This window comes from Anopheles merus, chromosome 2R (assembly GCF_017562075.2).
Source record: "Anopheles merus strain MAF chromosome 2R, AmerM5.1, whole genome shotgun sequence".
Classification (NCBI taxonomy): Eukaryota; Metazoa; Arthropoda; class Insecta; order Diptera; family Culicidae; genus Anopheles; species Anopheles merus.
This window is the reverse complement of record NC_054082.1, coordinates 37,438,953-37,454,082: the sequence shown is the minus strand read 5'-3', so window position 1 is coordinate 37,454,082 and position 15,130 is coordinate 37,438,953. Positions and strand designations below refer to the sequence as shown.

The 15,130-nt window shown below is 41.8% G+C and overlaps 3 protein-coding genes across 3 annotated transcripts; all 3 read left to right on the top strand.

Moving 5' to 3' along the window:
• Positions 1-446: 446 nt before the first annotated feature.
• LOC121590059 lies at positions 447-2,244 on the top strand. Its single transcript, XM_041909424.1, has 4 exons — positions 447-989; positions 1,209-1,477; positions 1,611-1,779; positions 1,904-2,244. The coding sequence occupies exons 1-4, from the start codon at positions 959-961 to the stop codon at positions 2,056-2,058; spliced, it is 624 nt and encodes a 207-aa protein (XP_041765358.1). The 5' UTR covers positions 447-958; the 3' UTR covers positions 2,059-2,244.
• A 4,270-nt stretch (positions 2,245-6,514) lies between these two features.
• On the top strand, positions 6,515-8,780 carry LOC121590058. The gene is made up of 4 exons (XM_041909423.1): positions 6,515-6,816; positions 6,929-7,029; positions 7,260-7,594; positions 7,680-8,780. Exons 3-4 carry the CDS (start codon positions 7,277-7,279, stop codon positions 8,016-8,018), a joined length of 657 nt encoding a protein of 218 aa, XP_041765357.1. The 5' UTR covers positions 6,515-6,816; positions 6,929-7,029; positions 7,260-7,276; the 3' UTR covers positions 8,019-8,780.
• Positions 8,781-9,563: 783 nt separating this feature from the next.
• On the top strand, positions 9,564-14,913 carry LOC121590060 (sorting nexin-12). Its single transcript, XM_041909425.1, has 4 exons — positions 9,564-9,614; positions 9,915-10,903; positions 12,474-12,569; positions 12,923-14,913. Exons 2-4 carry the CDS (start codon positions 10,727-10,729, stop codon positions 13,151-13,153), a joined length of 504 nt encoding a protein of 167 aa, XP_041765359.1. The 5' UTR covers positions 9,564-9,614; positions 9,915-10,726; the 3' UTR covers positions 13,154-14,913.
• Positions 14,914-15,130: the final 217 nt, after the last annotated feature.

The following is a 15,130-nucleotide window of genomic DNA, read 5'->3' as shown; positions in this document are numbered from 1 at the left end:
AACTGCCCGATGTGACGCTGTTTAAAACGAACCGTGCCAAGGCGGAGAAAAAGAAAGCGGACAGCAGCGTGCCAGCCTCCTCTTTACTACTGCAACAGCAACAGCAGTCGCCTGCTTCGATCGCGCTCTCTGACAGCAGTGGGAAAAAATCCAAAAAAATTGGTTCCACCGTACAGGTCGTAACGCCCAATGTGGACACTGTGAAGATGATCAACAACGTCCGGCCAAATCCGGACCACATTGTGAAGCAACTGTCCAATGGGCACACACTGATGAAGCTAGTGAAAACGCGTGTGCGTGGGTTCTGTGTGAGCTGCATTAGGAAAATTCATGATCCTGAGTACAAGAAAAAGTTGGAGAAAATTATCACCTACTGTTCGGCCTGTCCCGCCAGCGAGTGGTCGTGTGTGAATTGCTTCGACGAAAGCCATGGAGTGGGAAAATAGGAGCTTTAGCACTTGATTTTAAAATGTAAAATGAATGCTTAAGGAATTAATTCTAATTAGTAGTGCAAAGATTGGTGAAAAAATTATGACGAAACAATAGTTACGACTAAGAAGGTTCGCCGTTAGTTTAATAACAAAACAATCAAAACAGCAGACGTCTCGGTAGAATTGCCAAAATAATGTGTTTGGGATATTATAAATTGCGGAAATTTCATTCTTTTTCAATACATGTTTTATCGTTTTGTCAATTCTATTCTAAACAACCGGCTAATTTCTGTTCAACGTGCATGGTAAGATACACTTTGTCAAAATCAACGTATGAGCAAGCCATTGTACTGATAATGTAACTATAGTGAAAATTTAAATCAATTGCATTATTGCTATTTTTTAATAATTTATACTAACAGCACATCGTTTCATTTTAGGATAAAAATTCGACTTCGAATTCTATGGACGGAAGCGGCATCTACTATCTCATCTAACGCATCTGCAAACGAAGCTGATATACCTGCATGAAGGAAGTTGCTGCAATAGCAAAATTCGGTACAATGCTCAAATTTGAATTAAGATCACTAAAAAGTACTGGATATAAAATAAATTCACTTGTTTAATTGCGGCTGTTGTTTTATCGAAATTTATAATCATCTCTCGGTTAGATATTTTAAGCAGATACAATCACTATTTCAATAATCCACTCCTTTACAAATATCTCTAATGTTTTATCTAATTTTCCCCCTTTTCCATAATCTTTTGCCTTCATAGCCAAACGTCAACGACAGCTTCAACTAACCGTCGGTATCAAATCTGCGCAAAACCGAACAAATATCCGTAAACCGACGAACCTTCCACAAGGTGCCACCACCACTACCAAACCTAAGGAAAGCATCACTCCCACCAAGACACCCAGCATCTCGGACTTAGGCTACGAAATAGTGCCCGTGCCTGGATTCAAGTTTCCGTTACAACAACGTTCCGATGTGGAAAATCTCGAAAATGCTATCCAAAACAATAAAGATATTCGTAAAAAATATGTAAGTACTTGAACCTTACTACACACCACACATGGGTTTTAAGCTGATTGAAGGCTCCAGCTAATATCCGTTGTTGCTGCAGGGTGTAATTCAACTGTAAAAACTATCGATTTGTTTTATCCTTCATTTGCAGATTGCTTTTCTCGCTCAACGTAAGCCCAAACACATGGGTATACATAAATTCATTTCCACTGTCTTTTCTGATGAAGCTCTAAATGCGTACAACTTGCACGGTTCCAACACATCGGGCCGCGCCAAAATACCCATGAAAACGTACTCGGTGTTTTATGACTGTTTCATCGGTAAGGGAACAACGATCACGATCGCATAGCTTAACGAATGTTTTTTTCTGTCTGTGTTCACCGTTTTAATTTTTAATTCCTTTATTTTGGTTCTCTTTTGCTTGCGGTTTCTTCTCGTTAACAGAAGCATTCGAAAGTTCCGGTTTGAATGAGCGCGAGCTACAATCCCAGCTAACGGCAGCTATCAAGCATAGCCGAAACAGGATGAGACAGCGCATGTTCCGTGCAAGAAAAAGTCTCGGCAAGAACGAAAAAACCCCCGGCGATAAATCGGAATGATGGCTGAATAACCTCTACTACAGCAAATTAACACAAGAGAAAGTGTAAAAATACGCGCAAGCTAATCCCCGAAATCCACGAAACCCTTTATTTTGTAGAAAGAGCGTAAAGATTTACCTTTTGTAGATTCTAATGGTCACTGGGCTGAAATTTAGCCATGAACAATAAACTTTCTTTTTTAATATACGTTCATAAATCCTTCCATTGTTTGGTATATCTGTGCGGTATTGTAACTCTTACATTATACAAAGGATGTTTTTCAGCTTCTGTGTACACTCAACCGCAAATAGGGGACCTTTCGAAGCTAGTTTTCGCGATAGAAGCGAATGCTGCTTCATACTGTGAAATAGCAGTACTATCTTACAAAAGATAACTTATGTACGCCCCTTCTAACACGCAGCTGTTGTTAACTCTCGTTTCAGAGCTGACGGTGGAGGTTGAGCGACTGAAGAAAAGGCTTGTCGAGTTACGTGGCTACGGAAGGAAGCATTCGCAGAACCACAGCAACGTCGAAATGCTCACGATCCAGGAGAAACTGAGAAGCATAGATGAACATTTTTACAAAGACCATTCAATAGATCCCCGGAAACCGCTTACGATCAGCGGATTCCCAATGCCATTGCAGTGCGAGGAGGATGTGGATCGTTTGGAGCTGATGGTTAATCGTAATCCGAAAATAAGAGCGCAATATGTAAGTGTGTTGTAAGGTGGTTCGGTACGTCTGCTCTATGGAACCAATCGAAGCGGTCGAATTCAAAAATATTGAAACAATAGAAATATGTACATCTAAAACATCATGTTATTTTTTTCTTTATTTACAGATTGAATTCCTCCGTTGCAAGAAACCGTTTAGCTTGGATATTAGTGAATGTATTGGAAAATTTTTTACCGGCGAAGCACTTGCCAATTTTAGTTGGAAATGCATCAAAACTTCCGATAAGGCTCGCAACGCGATGACGGATTATCATATATTTACCTCTTGCATGCTTGGTATGTGTGTGCTACGCGTTTTTTTGCAACAGACGTAGAGATAAATTGTACAAAATATGCTCTTACATCTTCTGTTTCTGGGTGTTTTTCATTTCTTTACAGAAGCATGGGAAGCGCAAGGCATAGACGAGACAAAACTTGGCAGCGAATTGCGGCGGGCGATCACAATACTCGCCAAGAGACGCTATATCGCCAACTATCATAAGCGGGATCGCTAGCAAGTGTGCTAAAATAGTCGATTATGTGTCACAATATGATGCTATAATTCGTGCACGTTTAACAACTTTTTTATTTTAGGAGGATTTTTAACAAGAATTTGTTTCATTATCATCGATTTAACAAGTAGATCCTCCCAAATATGTTGATAGCATACAATTGAGTGTGTTAATAATATGATCGAATAAATTAATTTGTTTTTCCCAGAAGACATATATGAAACAAAAAACTGTACTATACGTTCTAAGAACCCTCAAAATTTTGCCCTAAAAGATACAAACATCCACGCATCTGTATCTAATCCATTCGATGATCTTTTCACACAAATAGAGCATCACAAATCGTACGACGAAGTTGTTACCGGATTTTGTTTCCCCCTATCGTGCCAAGAAGACATCGAACGACTCGAAAACACCATCCGCATTAACCCAACGGTACGTCGTCAGTATGTGAGTATCTGTACCAGCTATCACAGAATATGTTGCAATTGATTGTCTAATTTGAGGTATCTCCTTCCTATATAATAGATACGCTTTCTGGCATCGAAAAAGCTGCCGAACGAAACGATTGGAGCGTGTTTCAAACGGTTCTTCACACACTGGTCGCTGTACAACTTTAGCATGCAGAAACCGGTAGGACCTGATCGTAAGAAACAGTCCATGCGGGAGTTTAAGCTGTTCACCGAGTGTATGCTGGGTAAGCAATCGGGCAATCTGTCCAAAATGCATTTAAATGCAGTGAAGCTTTTCGATTGCAGAGGCTTGGCAGTGCCAAGGATTGGACGAGGATCAACTGCTCGCTGAGCTGCAGAGCGCTTTGACTGATGCACACGAAAGTATCAACCAAAGCCACCACAAGCGCCGTGAACGCTCGGAATTGATACAGATGAGGCTGAGGATAGGACAGAGTCACAGCCGGTTAACAAAATAATTGCCCAGAGCTTTAAAAATTGTGGTACATAAAGCAAATTTCGATGGGTAACAAAAACATCGGATGATGAAATGATCTGTTCTATGTTATTTTTTTAGCTACGCAAAAAGTGAAACAAGATCATCGCTAAATCGAAAGCCGTTGTGGAGGAACTGGATCGAGAGTTTCATCGTGCAACTCTTCACGTGCAACCTAAATTATAGTTTATTTTGTTCGAAATACATACTTGGCTTGGCTTAGATCTTTATAAAATTTGTTTTATTTTTAAACGCGTTCGTCTAATGTAGAACAATAAGTGTAGTTTAAGTGATCAACGAAGATCGGTCCCATCTCTGCCTATTGCAGATACGTTGCCATGTATAATAATCATTTATCTACCTTTTACAGACTCGAACAAAGCGACTCCTCCATCAAAAATGAAGATTTTCACAATACAGCCGGAATCTGGCACCGCTGGAATGATGTCACGAACGCTCTCATTCCCACTGGCAACCAGCGACGACATTGAGTGTCTGGAGCAGTACGTGAAGAGATCGACGGAAATAAAAAAGCAATATGTAAGATACATGATTTAGCCACAAACAAAAAGCATACAAAGCCAAAACAATATTTTTAACGCGTTGTACACCTTTCTTGTCAATTCATGTGCAGGAATCAATATTGCTGCGACACTTGCTGAAGGCATCCCTAAAACCAGCGTTTGCCCTATTGCGCATCTTCACGGAAGAGTCCCTAGCGGACTACAACTACAGTGGCCACTGTAACTATACACGGGACAAGAAAAAGGCGATGAAAAACTACACAATATTTACCAACTGCATTGAGTGTAAATATTTCTCTATTTGTAAATGAAATGGTCTATTTAACTAATGCTAACTAATAATAACCCTTTTTTGTTCTTTGTCCGTTATGATGATGATTACAGCTGCCTGGTCGAATGTGTTACCGGAAGAACTGCGCTCCAGGGCCGTGCGGGACGTGATCGCTCTCATAGGAAATCGGAAGCGAATGCGACGACTGAAGCAAAGGAAAGCGGCTAAACAGTAATAGGCCAACCCGTAAACATCGATCAAAGGACAGTTTGAATGTTTACAATTATTATATGATCGTTTTTTTTGTCCTCAGGATCATGCGCGTGAGTATTTACTCGAATGCTAAATGGGTATTTTTTATACTTTTCTCTAGGAATATTAATGTATATTCATACTTTCTCATTTTTGCAGATAAAGAGGCGCCGCGACTCTGCCAGTGTTGTAGTAGAGCGGTGTAAAAGTGAAAAAAGGAAACATTAGGAATATTTTTAAAATAAATATATCGACAAAAATGAATAACAGGGTTTTGTACTCTAAATGTAGGCTACGAAGTGTCTCCGCACTTAATTCATCCATAATTCATCCACTTTGATTCGATGATTGTTAAATGTTTACCACAGGAATGGGCAGGAAGCTTTTTCTTTAAATTGAATGTATACATCGAAAGCTATCATCGTCAAGTTAAATTTTCTTAATTGAATGTGTTCAATACATGTATAAGTACACATGATTAGTACAATCAAGATTACATCTGGCATTAAATGAGATTCATTTTTTTCTCCCATTCTTTCCATTTAGAGCTACTCAAGCGAAGCGTGTTTTCAGAATCGCAACTTTGTGGGAAATTTGAAGGTACTAGCACTAAAACCAGCCTGATGCACTATGAACTTCGGTTCCCCATCGATGACGAGAACGGTGTTGAATTACTGGAAACAATGGTTCAGTGCAACGATAGTGTGCGGCGCGAATACGTAAGTCGATCGTGGTTTGGCTGCGCTTGAAAGAGATCGTTGAATAATGGAGACTAATTATTGAAAAATATCGTTCGGCTGCTTTTACAGGTAGACTATCTCCGGTCGGTAGCAAAACACAAAGCAGACATCATGTCGGTTTTTGGTAAAATATTCACCGATAAAGCCATGTACGCGTACAACTACTCTGGCATCTGCAACCGGGGACCTCGGCGTAAACCGATGTTAAAGTATGAAATCTTTACACTCTGCATGTTGGGTAAGCAAAGCTTGTTGTACGCAAAGTACATTCAATATAAGAAGCAAAGGCGAATTGAAGCATCTATGTTTTGTTGTTATTTTGATATCTAAATGTTTCCGTACAGAGGCATGGAAAGCCATCGGAGTTGAGGAAGACATGCTGCGCGACACGTTAACAGTTATAATTAAGAAAATCAATGGACGAAAACGCAACCGAAAGTACTTCCAGAAGCGTCGCAAAACTCGAGATCTCTTGATAATGGACAGTGTGGAAGTTGATTCTAGCGATGCGTAACTCGTTGCCCTCACATGCTGGGAACAAATTTGGTTAATTTACCGATGATTATGAAATAAAACGCTTGTGGCTTCTATGTTTTATAAATATTTGCAATGATAATACAATGTTGGGGGTGGGCGAAGAACATCTATGAGGAAAATAGTGTAAAAAATAAGTAATTATAATTCGACAGTCTTAGCGCTTTTTACTCATTCAATTCTCACCTTTTAGTAAAAATTAAACTATAAAACGTATCGGAGGGCTTGAAACCATACAAATGGGAGTTTGAACTGCCAAAGCAAAGACAATCAGTTTGTAAAGGGTGAGTGTGTACATTAAATAGAATTTTAGCATTTTTAGATAATTAAGAACCCCTTAAAGATTCTATTTGATTCGCCACTAACTTAAAACTGCTGTTGTTAATCTCTTTACAGAAATATGCGGCATGAACTCGTTGGTATGCTGTTACAAGCCCAGACATGCTGTCATCGTTCCAGAATCTCAAGACCGAAGACACCCGTCAACTAACCCAAAGGTGTTTAATCTAAATGGTGCAACGTAACAATAAAAACGTATTCATAAAACTAGAGCTAGTAATATATATATATGCACAACCGTAGTGTGTAATGTAATAATTTAAGAAATTCCGAATAATCATACACAGATACTAACAGAGCTACATAGCTGTAGTTATAATTTAGACAAAAGCCTATAACAAAGCAACATTTCCGTTAATACGGTTGTTTTTTTCTGATTGTGTTCCAGTGCCACTATTTAATCTGATGGAACCGGCCATAAAAATCGAAGAAGACAGTACCGACTTTGGAGAGTTTGCTTTCCTATCCGAACAGCACTTGATGGAGGACATCACCGACACGTTAAAGAAGGGCAGCAGCAACACATCGAAAAGGATCCATTCTCGCAAACGAAAGTTAGACATCGCCGAGCTGTTTCAACTTTCGTCCGGAAATACCACCACCACGACTGGAAGCGACAGTCAGCGAAACCTCTTGGAGAAACCATTCCCAATCAACACGATAAACGAGTTGAACGAGTTCGACACGCTGCTGCTGGGCAATCCTTCCTTCACGGAGAAATGCGTAAGCGCTTCGTCTGCCAAAGGCGAATGAAGCAACAAGTGAAGCAGGTTGTAGCAATAGATAAATGTCTTCGATTTCTTTGCAGGCACAGATGCTACACTCGGTCATACGGGACGAGGGCAATTCGCTGGACAATGCCACATGCCATATGCGATTGCTGCTGGAACATGCGATCGACTATACGGTGATACTGCGTTACAGCTGGTACGGGTTCATGCCACGATCGCCCGCTGCTCGGAGTAGCGGCGAGCAGCATCCCTTTCGTAATCTGCTAGGCGTGATAAGCTTGCTGCACCGGGCACGGCAGTTGCGCTTTGCGACCTGCAGCAGGGAGGAAATTAACGAGGGTATTGAGAAGTTTCTCAAGCGTAAGCTACGGTGCCATGCGCTGTATGTGAAAAAGCAGCAGCTAGTGAAACAGTAAGGCTAAAAATATGACGAATAGGGAATGATGGGGCAGTGGGGGAGCTATTTAATCCTTCCTCCAGCATTCTCTCCGTTTAGGTGCCAAAGTGTAGAATAAAAACGGTAGTGCATTGGTTGATTAGTAAGGGCGGGATTAGCAAAGGAAACCAAACCAACAACCATTCATTAAGAATCTCGCACACAAGAAAATTCATTATTTTCATTCACTCTAGTCAACGTACCCCTGCGTGAACGTGGGAGCGGAATACACGGCTGCCACCAGTATACTAGTACTAGTCCACTATATATATATTGATTGTGATTTATTACATACTTAAAACAAAACTGAAAAAAGCAGCCCGTGGGTGGTGTGGGGGATCGACAGAAATTCCGATGATGTTGATAATGGCACTTCTGTCTCATCGCTTCTATATATTATTTCTATAGATTCTTATCGGTGTGAGATATGCAATGGGAACGAATGTAAACCCCCCCGGCAGTAGATTCTAAGAAACCAAAATAACATGTGATGACAATTATCTGGATATATTTCGAAACTCGCACAAAAATACGCGTTAAATACAGAAACGAAGATAAAAACCATATTATTTATCAAAAATCATAATCATCGTGTCTTTTTAAGTGCATATTAAAACCAGTTTTGATGAAATGCATAACGTAAACCTTATTTATGTATATTATAATTTGAACATTATTTTATTGAATAATTCTCTATTCTATCACTACTAACCTTTACCCTATTCTTTCTTTGGACGTGTGTATTTCCCTTCGTTGTTCCCACACAGCCGATTCGGACGATGAGCATAAATTTCAAAGCCGTGACATTCAGCAGCCACGGTTTGTGACCACCAAAAAGGGCAAAGAGTTGCTCATCTTCCGAGGATACGTTTACCGAGTGAACCGACACCGTGGTCGCCTGCGATACTGGGAATGTGCCAGCCGCCGTACGAAAATACGTTGCTCATCCAAATGCACGACGGAGTTTAACACGCTGCGCAGCATCAGTGGCGGCAAGCATAACCATCCGTGCGCAAACTTAGAGCACGAAGATTTGGACGGGAAGTCCAACATCAAGGAGCTGGAAGAGGAGATATACTTATGATCGGTTGGTATGTGTGTATAACATCGATTAGTGTGATATGGTCCCTCTCTGTCGCTAAACTTTTTGGAAATCGTTAAATTGGGTGCGATCTGTTCATGCTAGAACTGATGGTGGTTTTTTTGTGAATAAAATCAATTTAAAAACAAAACCATTTATAAAATGTTTATGCATATGAACCGATGGGGGTGTACGGGTTATGAAACAAAAATTAAAAAGAATGCATTCAATTGTTAATCACAAATGAAAAGCAACAGATAGAATGAAATGAAGTAAAAAATGAAAAGGATAACGCTGCACTATCGCTTCTCAGTCTGCAACGTTCCTCAGCCTTCCAGTACTCAACCCTTCGTAATGAACGAAATGACAGCGGCCGCTATAGGAAGAACATCAACGCCCTCACGCGAGAAAGAGACGGCATTAATAATCAAAGAAATTGCAGGGAGCGAAGGAATCATTAACGCAAAGAATCTTTTGTCCCGTTAACTTTCAACCGTACGTTCGACCGTGGTTTGATTACACATTAGAAAAAGCGCTGTTTCACTTTTGGCAATTGGTGTCACAATTGTGCAAAACGACTCTCTGCCCGACGCAAGATCAAAAGGAATTGATCGATCGAAGCCTGTGTTAGCTTAGCTTGAGCTTCGGCAGTTGTGAAGCACAGCTTACTTCTCCTGTGTGTAGAAAAATCTAGACGGTGTTCGGGTGTCTCTAGCGGATTGGGCATTGAGTTTACCTTCGGCATTTTGAGACACCACGACCGTTGGGCACATACACAACTAATAATTAAATTAGTTCCTCAGCCAGGCAAATCAGAAGCATCGACACGGAAGGGTGCCACCAACAGCTCCGCCGCAACACCACCACCATCAGCAATCCTACGAGCACATTCAGTTATGTGAGCTAAAAGTGTGTGTAGTTGTTGTTTTTTTTGGTACCTTTCCCCTTGCCGGACGACCACTTTAGTGTGACAGTTGAGCAGCATCGCGCGGGTGTGTGCGTGTACTAAAGTGGAGTGTTATTTTTCATCTCCTGTGCATACATACATACATTCTCCGGATCGCGGTGTGTGTGGTGTAGTTTCCGTGCGGCGCGTGCATATATACACAGCAAGGGAAGTGAAAAATTTTCCCTTGATAATTTCGTTTCCTTCGTCGCCCCCAGTATGATAAGCGGTTCATAGAGCAGCAGCGGCGGTTTCCGAGATAGAATCGCATCAGAGTAGACCCGAGGTCAGTTTGGAGCTAGCGCATATACGCCACCGTGTGCCCAGTAGGGAGGAATTTATCTCTCTGTTCGAGCCGCCCTCCTAGTTCGTGCCATCCGTACGGCACAAAGTGAAGCAAACAGAAAACTGGTGGATCCGCGCTCTGACGCAAAAGAGAAATTTCGCTAGCACCGTCGCGCCGCACGGTTACTAGGCTGTTGCTGTGACCGACGAAGACGAGCTGCCCAGTTGCACCTGCACTATCATCGGTTGTGTGCAACGTCGTCTTGGAGGTTGGGGAACGTTCACATCGTCGACCCTCACTTGAGAGAAAACGCGGCTGCTGCTGCTGGCTGCATTAGAGACAACAACATCCGAGATCATACAGCGCACCACCACCATGATGGCGGAATCGGATAACACGGCGGACGCGACCCGACGGCTGAATGTGAAAAAACAGACACTCGACGATGCGTACGCAATCCCGGCCAACTTCCTCGAAATTGACGTCGTAAACCCGATGACAACGATTGCCGCCGGCAAGAAGCGCTACACCGACTACGAAGTGCGGATGCGGGTAAGAAACCATTAAGCCATATCGGAACAGTAGCAGCTAGCCAGGGGATGGAGGAGGGCATGCTCTTTCAATTGACCCGTATCGTAACGCGAACGTATTTCAATCATTCCAAACGAACAAGTGTATTGCCCCGTAAAAGCCCGTCACTGTTCGTCCGGCGAGGTTTGTTTACATTTTGCGCTCCCAATATGCTCACCGCGGTTATTATCCCCAAAACGGAACAATAGGCCATAGGCCAGGGGCGCTCTTACAACAAAGGTTCTAGAAACGCTTGGCGTACCATCATTTAGCTTAAAATGCATACGGGAAATGCATTTATCTCGACAACAACGATATGGACGTGCCTAGTGAAAGTGAATCGATACCTAATTGAATTTGTCCCCCTACAATACTACGACACGTCCATGCCTATCTAAGGGCGTCTAAGCTAACGAGGTTTGTTTCAATTGAGATAGAAGACGGATGGATGGTGTTTTACACTGTGTGGCAGCGGTCGCGTTCGTATCGCTACTATCCGCGTCACAGTTATGATTCATCATGCCTTCGATCATGCCTCTATTGTGACGGATGTGGTGTGTGAGCCGTTTTTCAATGTGATGACTATTGCAAAGAGAGGATGCGTTACTACCTTTTTGTGCACGCTATTGGCGATTTCTTTGTCGACCTTGTTGTGGTTTCGTTTGGTGCCGATTCTTCTGTTCACCACGATGTATACCGTGTTTTGCGAAAAAAAAAACACGTGTTGCACATGAACGGTTTGCTGGCTATTTCTTTAGCCGCCTTCCATTATCTCAAATGTTTTTGATCCGCGATGAGAATTTTAACTAGTAGATGTATGCCTTTTTGGCCGTTTAGCGTAGGACCCTGTGGTAACTGTGATCTATAGCACTTTTTCCACCCACACCGAGTTCTATGCGATGGAGTAAAAAAATCTAACTGGAATTCGAGAAAATTTATTCTCAAAAATTGGTTTTGATTTTTCTCCTACAATGCAATGCAATTTGTGTTGAATACACATTAAAAAGACCATTCAAATGTGCAGTCTAGCATGAAGTGGTTCAATGCTGAGGTCTTTCGTATCTGCTTGTTTTGTCATTTGTAATCTAAAAGTAGGCGTTGAAATTAGCGGCTCCGATGGAGTTCCACTTCATGAACGCCCTTACAAGTGTTGTAACAACCACGTTACGATGGCACAACAACAGCAGCTTGTAAATATTCTACTGTTCTTCTGTTACCTTTTTCCTGCCTGAAAATGTGTCATTTGCTTTATTTGCGTAATGGATTTCATCCTTTTCCGTCTCTACTGCTTCGAATATTCGCGATATTGGTGGCGTGACTGTGGGGCAGTAGTAAGGGTGCTTTCGCTATTTAATTATCGTTCGTTACATCGCGAAGCGAAAACATCTGATATTTATCCAATTAAAATAAACTCCCCAACGGCGTTGCAGTATAGTATAGAGTATAAAGTTGTTAGTATAAAGACAGTAAAATATGGCGCTGCATTACGATTCTGTGTAATTATTCTTTACTTATTTACCTTGCAATTCGATATTTATTTTCTCTTCTACAGACCAACCTGCCCGTCTTTAAAGTGAAAGAATCCAGCGTCCGTCGCCGGTACAGTGATTTCGAATGGCTCAGGAACGAACTGGAGCGCGACAGCAAGGTATGTTTGTTTTTATCTTCCTGTGTGTGTTGTGTGAATCATCATCAACACAACCGACTCAACGCTAGACTAGCCTGAATGCGTACACTATTTGAATTATTGGCTTCTTTAAGATATAATTGAAACGGAACATTGGGATAGAAAATGCTCTCACAATGCAACGGAATCTCCAAAGCTCCCAATACAAACTTTGTATGGCATTTTCATCATTTCCCAGTTTTATCAGTTCTTGTGTAAAATGTAAAGAATACCAAAGAATGTATTTCTTTCACTTGATCACATTTCCAGTACTGCCTCCGCCCTCCAGAAGTCATCTATAATTGTGCATTTTGCATTTTGCTTCTTCTTTTTAGATTGTTGTCCCACCGCTACCGGGCAAGGCCTGGAAAAGGCAGATGCCTTTCCGCGGCGATGATGGCATATTTGACGAAAACTTCATTGAGGAGCGACGAAAAGGGCTGGAACAGTTTATCAACAAAATTGCGGGCCATCCGCTTGCGCAAAACGAGCGATGTTTGCACATGTTCCTGCAAGAGGCGGCCATCGACAAAAACTATGTACCCGGCAAGATTCGCAACACGTAAAACGGATTGCAACCCGAAACGCCGCGAATTGGTAGTACGGTAGGGGGGCATGGGTAGCTCATGGGACGGGATGGAGAGGATGCTACTACTAAAGCTCGATACAATGTGGTGCTGTGTCACAATGTATTCTCGTGTTCGCGCGCGTACATGCTGATGTTGATGATGACGTAGAGAAGGAGCTGTCCATCAGAGAGAGAGACGGTGCGCATAGTTTAGCAAAGTGTAGCAATTGATAGACGGAATGATAAGGGTGTGAGATCCAGTTTTCGAAACGAACCCGGTACAACAAATCAAACGAAGAGGGAGAATAGTAGAATGCCCCGTTTGGGTTGCCTATATGATGAACCCTTTTTTTCTCGACAAACACAACAAAGAGAAGAGAGTGATGGTGGTGTTAGGTTTGCTTTCGCGGCAGTAGTAACCCAGTTGTGTTGTGTACGATATGTTTTTGTACGGAAAAGGCTAGAGGAAACATTGAAAATAAGTTCCCTTCAGTGAAGCAACAAGTGCAGAGTAAGTACGAAGTTGGGTCCGTTCATTCCGTGACACCGACGATACATTCGAACAATTCCTCAAATCGCCTCCTGTTTTTTGCTCTCCTTTGTATGTTGTTGCTAAAACTGGCGTTTTTTGTGTGTTATGGATGTTTTAAATGTTCCGGATTTGAAAGCGATCGATTTATTTTTTTCATTTTGCTTTGATCGTTTCCGCCAAGAACAGAACAACCTCCCGACTAACTGAAATGTGTGTGAAATTGAACCAATAGACTATTATACATAACAAGAAGAAAACATTATACTGAGAGTGTAAAAGTGATGCAACTGATAGTAAATTAACTTGCTTCCCCTTGTCTGCTTACAGAACAATACATCCTCTGTAAAATTGAAGTAAGGCAAAATGTTCGAGCCGCTAGAAGATAGATAGGAATGAAATTGCATCCCCTGGCATTGTAATGCACGTTTAATGCAATGGAACCTAGTTAGTGGTTTTGTTCGTCTTCGTTCATTTTCCCCTTGCATGAAGCATGAATGATCGTTTATCTCGTAAGGAAACCCCACTCGATTGGAATGGAAAAAATCAAAAATGAACAACGTAACGGCCATGATTTTGGAGGTGATGCATATGTGTGTAGTAAAAAGAAAAAAATAGATAAAAAGGCGTCCAACCAAAAAACACGATTGATTAGTAGAAAGAGCTGCTATCACTCTAATCAGACAAGAAAATGCGATGCAAATTTGTTGCGCTCTCTATTATGGCCCACGGATAGAGCGTACACGTTTCTGCCACGTGGTCTGTATTTTTACTACATCGAAAAATACGATACAACGTGCAATGTATGGAAAATGTGTGTTTGTGTGTGCTTCATGTAGCTGCACTAAACTCAGTGTAGTTTGTCAGCTATCTCGTCTACACATGCACTGTGATCGACCGCTCATTTTGCATTTCCGTAGTTGGGATGTACAAAATTGCCTTACGCTCGACTAGGACACGATAACGTATCGATCACTTTTTGACGAACGCCTGTTGTTACCCGGCGGCAGGCAATCTCTGTGGATGAATATTGCAATAATTGAAATTTAAGTGTGCATACATCATGATGTCGGCGTGTCGGTTTCGGAACCATCCTTATCGCTCATTTCGGCTCAAAATGGCGAACCAGTCATATCACACTCTCCTACCACCGTTGTGTGTATGGTGGTGTGGTGGTGGTGTGGCGGGCCTGTACGACGGTACGATTCACAAAACTCAAACCCACAAAACAGAATAATAAGGCCCCAACTGAAACTCTGCTCTCCGTACTGGTCACACAAGAAGCACACGAGAACAAGGATATCTATAGGACAAAGGAAGGCTGTAGTGTAATGAGCGCACGTGGGCGTGCATGTGTGTGTGAGTATGTACGCGCGTCTGTGAAGCGAGATACGAGTGAAAAGTATTCGAGGGTGTAAAAATATTGAAGCAAATAATAAAACAAAA

Coding starts and splice junctions, on each gene's coding strand:
- LOC121590060 (XM_041909425.1), top strand. CDS start 10,727: ATGATGGCGGAATCGGATAACACGGCGGACGCGACCCGACGGCTGAAT. Junction 10,904..12,473: donor ACTACGAAGTGCGGATGCGG/GTAAGAAACCAT, acceptor TCTCTTCTACAG/ACCAACCTGCCCGTCTTTAA. Junction 12,570..12,922: donor AACTGGAGCGCGACAGCAAG/GTATGTTTGTTT, acceptor TCTTCTTTTTAG/ATTGTTGTCCCACCGCTACC.
- LOC121590058 (XM_041909423.1), top strand. CDS start 7,277: ATGGAACCGGCCATAAAAATCGAAGAAGACAGTACCGACTTTGGAGAG. Junction 7,595..7,679: donor CTTCCTTCACGGAGAAATGC/GTAAGCGCTTCG, acceptor ATTTCTTTGCAG/GCACAGATGCTACACTCGGT.
- LOC121590059 (XM_041909424.1), top strand. CDS start 959: ATGAAGGAAGTTGCTGCAATAGCAAAATTCG. Junction 990..1,208: donor TGCTGCAATAGCAAAATTCG/GTACAATGCTCA, acceptor TTGCCTTCATAG/CCAAACGTCAACGACAGCTT. Junction 1,478..1,610: donor AAGATATTCGTAAAAAATAT/GTAAGTACTTGA, acceptor CTTCATTTGCAG/ATTGCTTTTCTCGCTCAACG.